At 37.1% G+C, this 1,307-nt stretch overlaps 1 protein-coding gene across 1 annotated transcript in view; it reads right to left on the bottom strand.

Annotated features, from left to right (window-relative positions):
• NBAS (NBAS subunit of NRZ tethering complex) overlaps positions 1-1,307 on the bottom strand; it is a 750,019-nt gene that overhangs the window by 85,137 nt on the left and 663,575 nt on the right. The window contains exon 48 of the mRNA XM_042781864.1: positions 209-404. Coding sequence (XP_042637798.1) covers positions 209-404 — 196 coding nt within the window. The remainder of the gene's footprint in view (positions 1-208; positions 405-1,307) is intronic.

The raw sequence follows: 1,307 nt of genomic DNA on the forward strand, positions 1-1,307 counted from the left end.
CTTGACCCTTGTCAACTCTACTATACACCTGGGAATTCTGATCATTCACATAAATTTACAGGACCATTGTCTGCAAGATCAACAAATCTATTGAAAAAGTTTGTATTACCAAGCTAATTCACTTGAAAGTTGTTTAAAGTAACTAGGAAATGCCCACTAATTATCGTTAATAGAAAAAATATACAATAACCAATAGACATTCCCTTACCTGTCTCTGGGGCCAAGCAGCTTTGAGAATGGCCTCTGTTCTAAAGAACACAAGAAGCTTGCCATCCTCCTCAGTCAGATGAAAAGACTGCTCCACAATCTGCAGCACATGGATGCGAGGCCTCACGGGCAAGGTGTCATCTGCACAGAAAGGCCTCAGCCATTCTAGCAGCTCCTCAGAAGAAACCAACTCTTCTCTGTAAGTCAAAGTCAAGGGTTAGACATAAACTCTAAGTCTTTTGTTTTTCCCCCAGTACCCAAATGTGGTTACTAACCTAAATATTTATTTTCTGAGTTACTATTATTGTGCTGTTAAGTTTTAAATGGCATTGACAAAACACATTATCTACTATGCATATGCATGCAAACATGTAAAACTTATATAAAATGAATGTATTTTTAAAATAATATCATACTAAAATTTTACAAAACATTAACAAGTATGTCTTTATTATTGTTGTTAGGTGTTGTCAAGTCAGCTCTGACTCATAGCGACTTAAACACTGGCTGGTCCTGTGCCATCCTCACAATCCTTGCTATGCTTGAGCTCATATATCCTTAGCTAGCGCCTAAGGGCATTTGACTGCTAACCTCAGAAGGAAGTTTGGGCAATCGACTTCCTTAGTGATACTGCCTCAGGAACCCAAGAAGGGGTTGCTATGAGTCGGGATCGACTCGATGGCATATAACAACACAACAACAACAGTGCAAAGTTTAATAAGTAATACAATTTATTTCTATTAATGATACTATTAGTGCCAGGCAACATATTAATAATTTTTATATACATTATTATTGGTGGGCAAGAACATGTAAAGTAGATATTATAAATTTTATTTCATAGATGAAGAAATAGTTTTCAGGGAAGTGATATACTGTGCCCATAAATATCTGTAATTGATGATGGATTGTGACTTCAACAGCCATGTTCTTTACTGTCATTAGACTGTCAATATAAAATAAGAGTATCAAATTTTATGCTTCCCTAAGATCAAATAAGGAGCTCTGGTAGCATAGTACCTAAGGCACTTGACTGCTAACCAGAAGGCTGGCGGTTCAAATCCATCAGCCACTCCTCAGAAGGAAGGTTGGGCAATCTA

This window comes from Orycteropus afer, unplaced genomic scaffold (assembly GCF_000298275.1).
Source record: "Orycteropus afer afer isolate SDZICR_OR568_19922 unplaced genomic scaffold, OryAfe1.0 scaffold00187, whole genome shotgun sequence".
NCBI classification, from domain to species: domain Eukaryota; kingdom Metazoa; phylum Chordata; class Mammalia; order Tubulidentata; family Orycteropodidae; genus Orycteropus; species Orycteropus afer.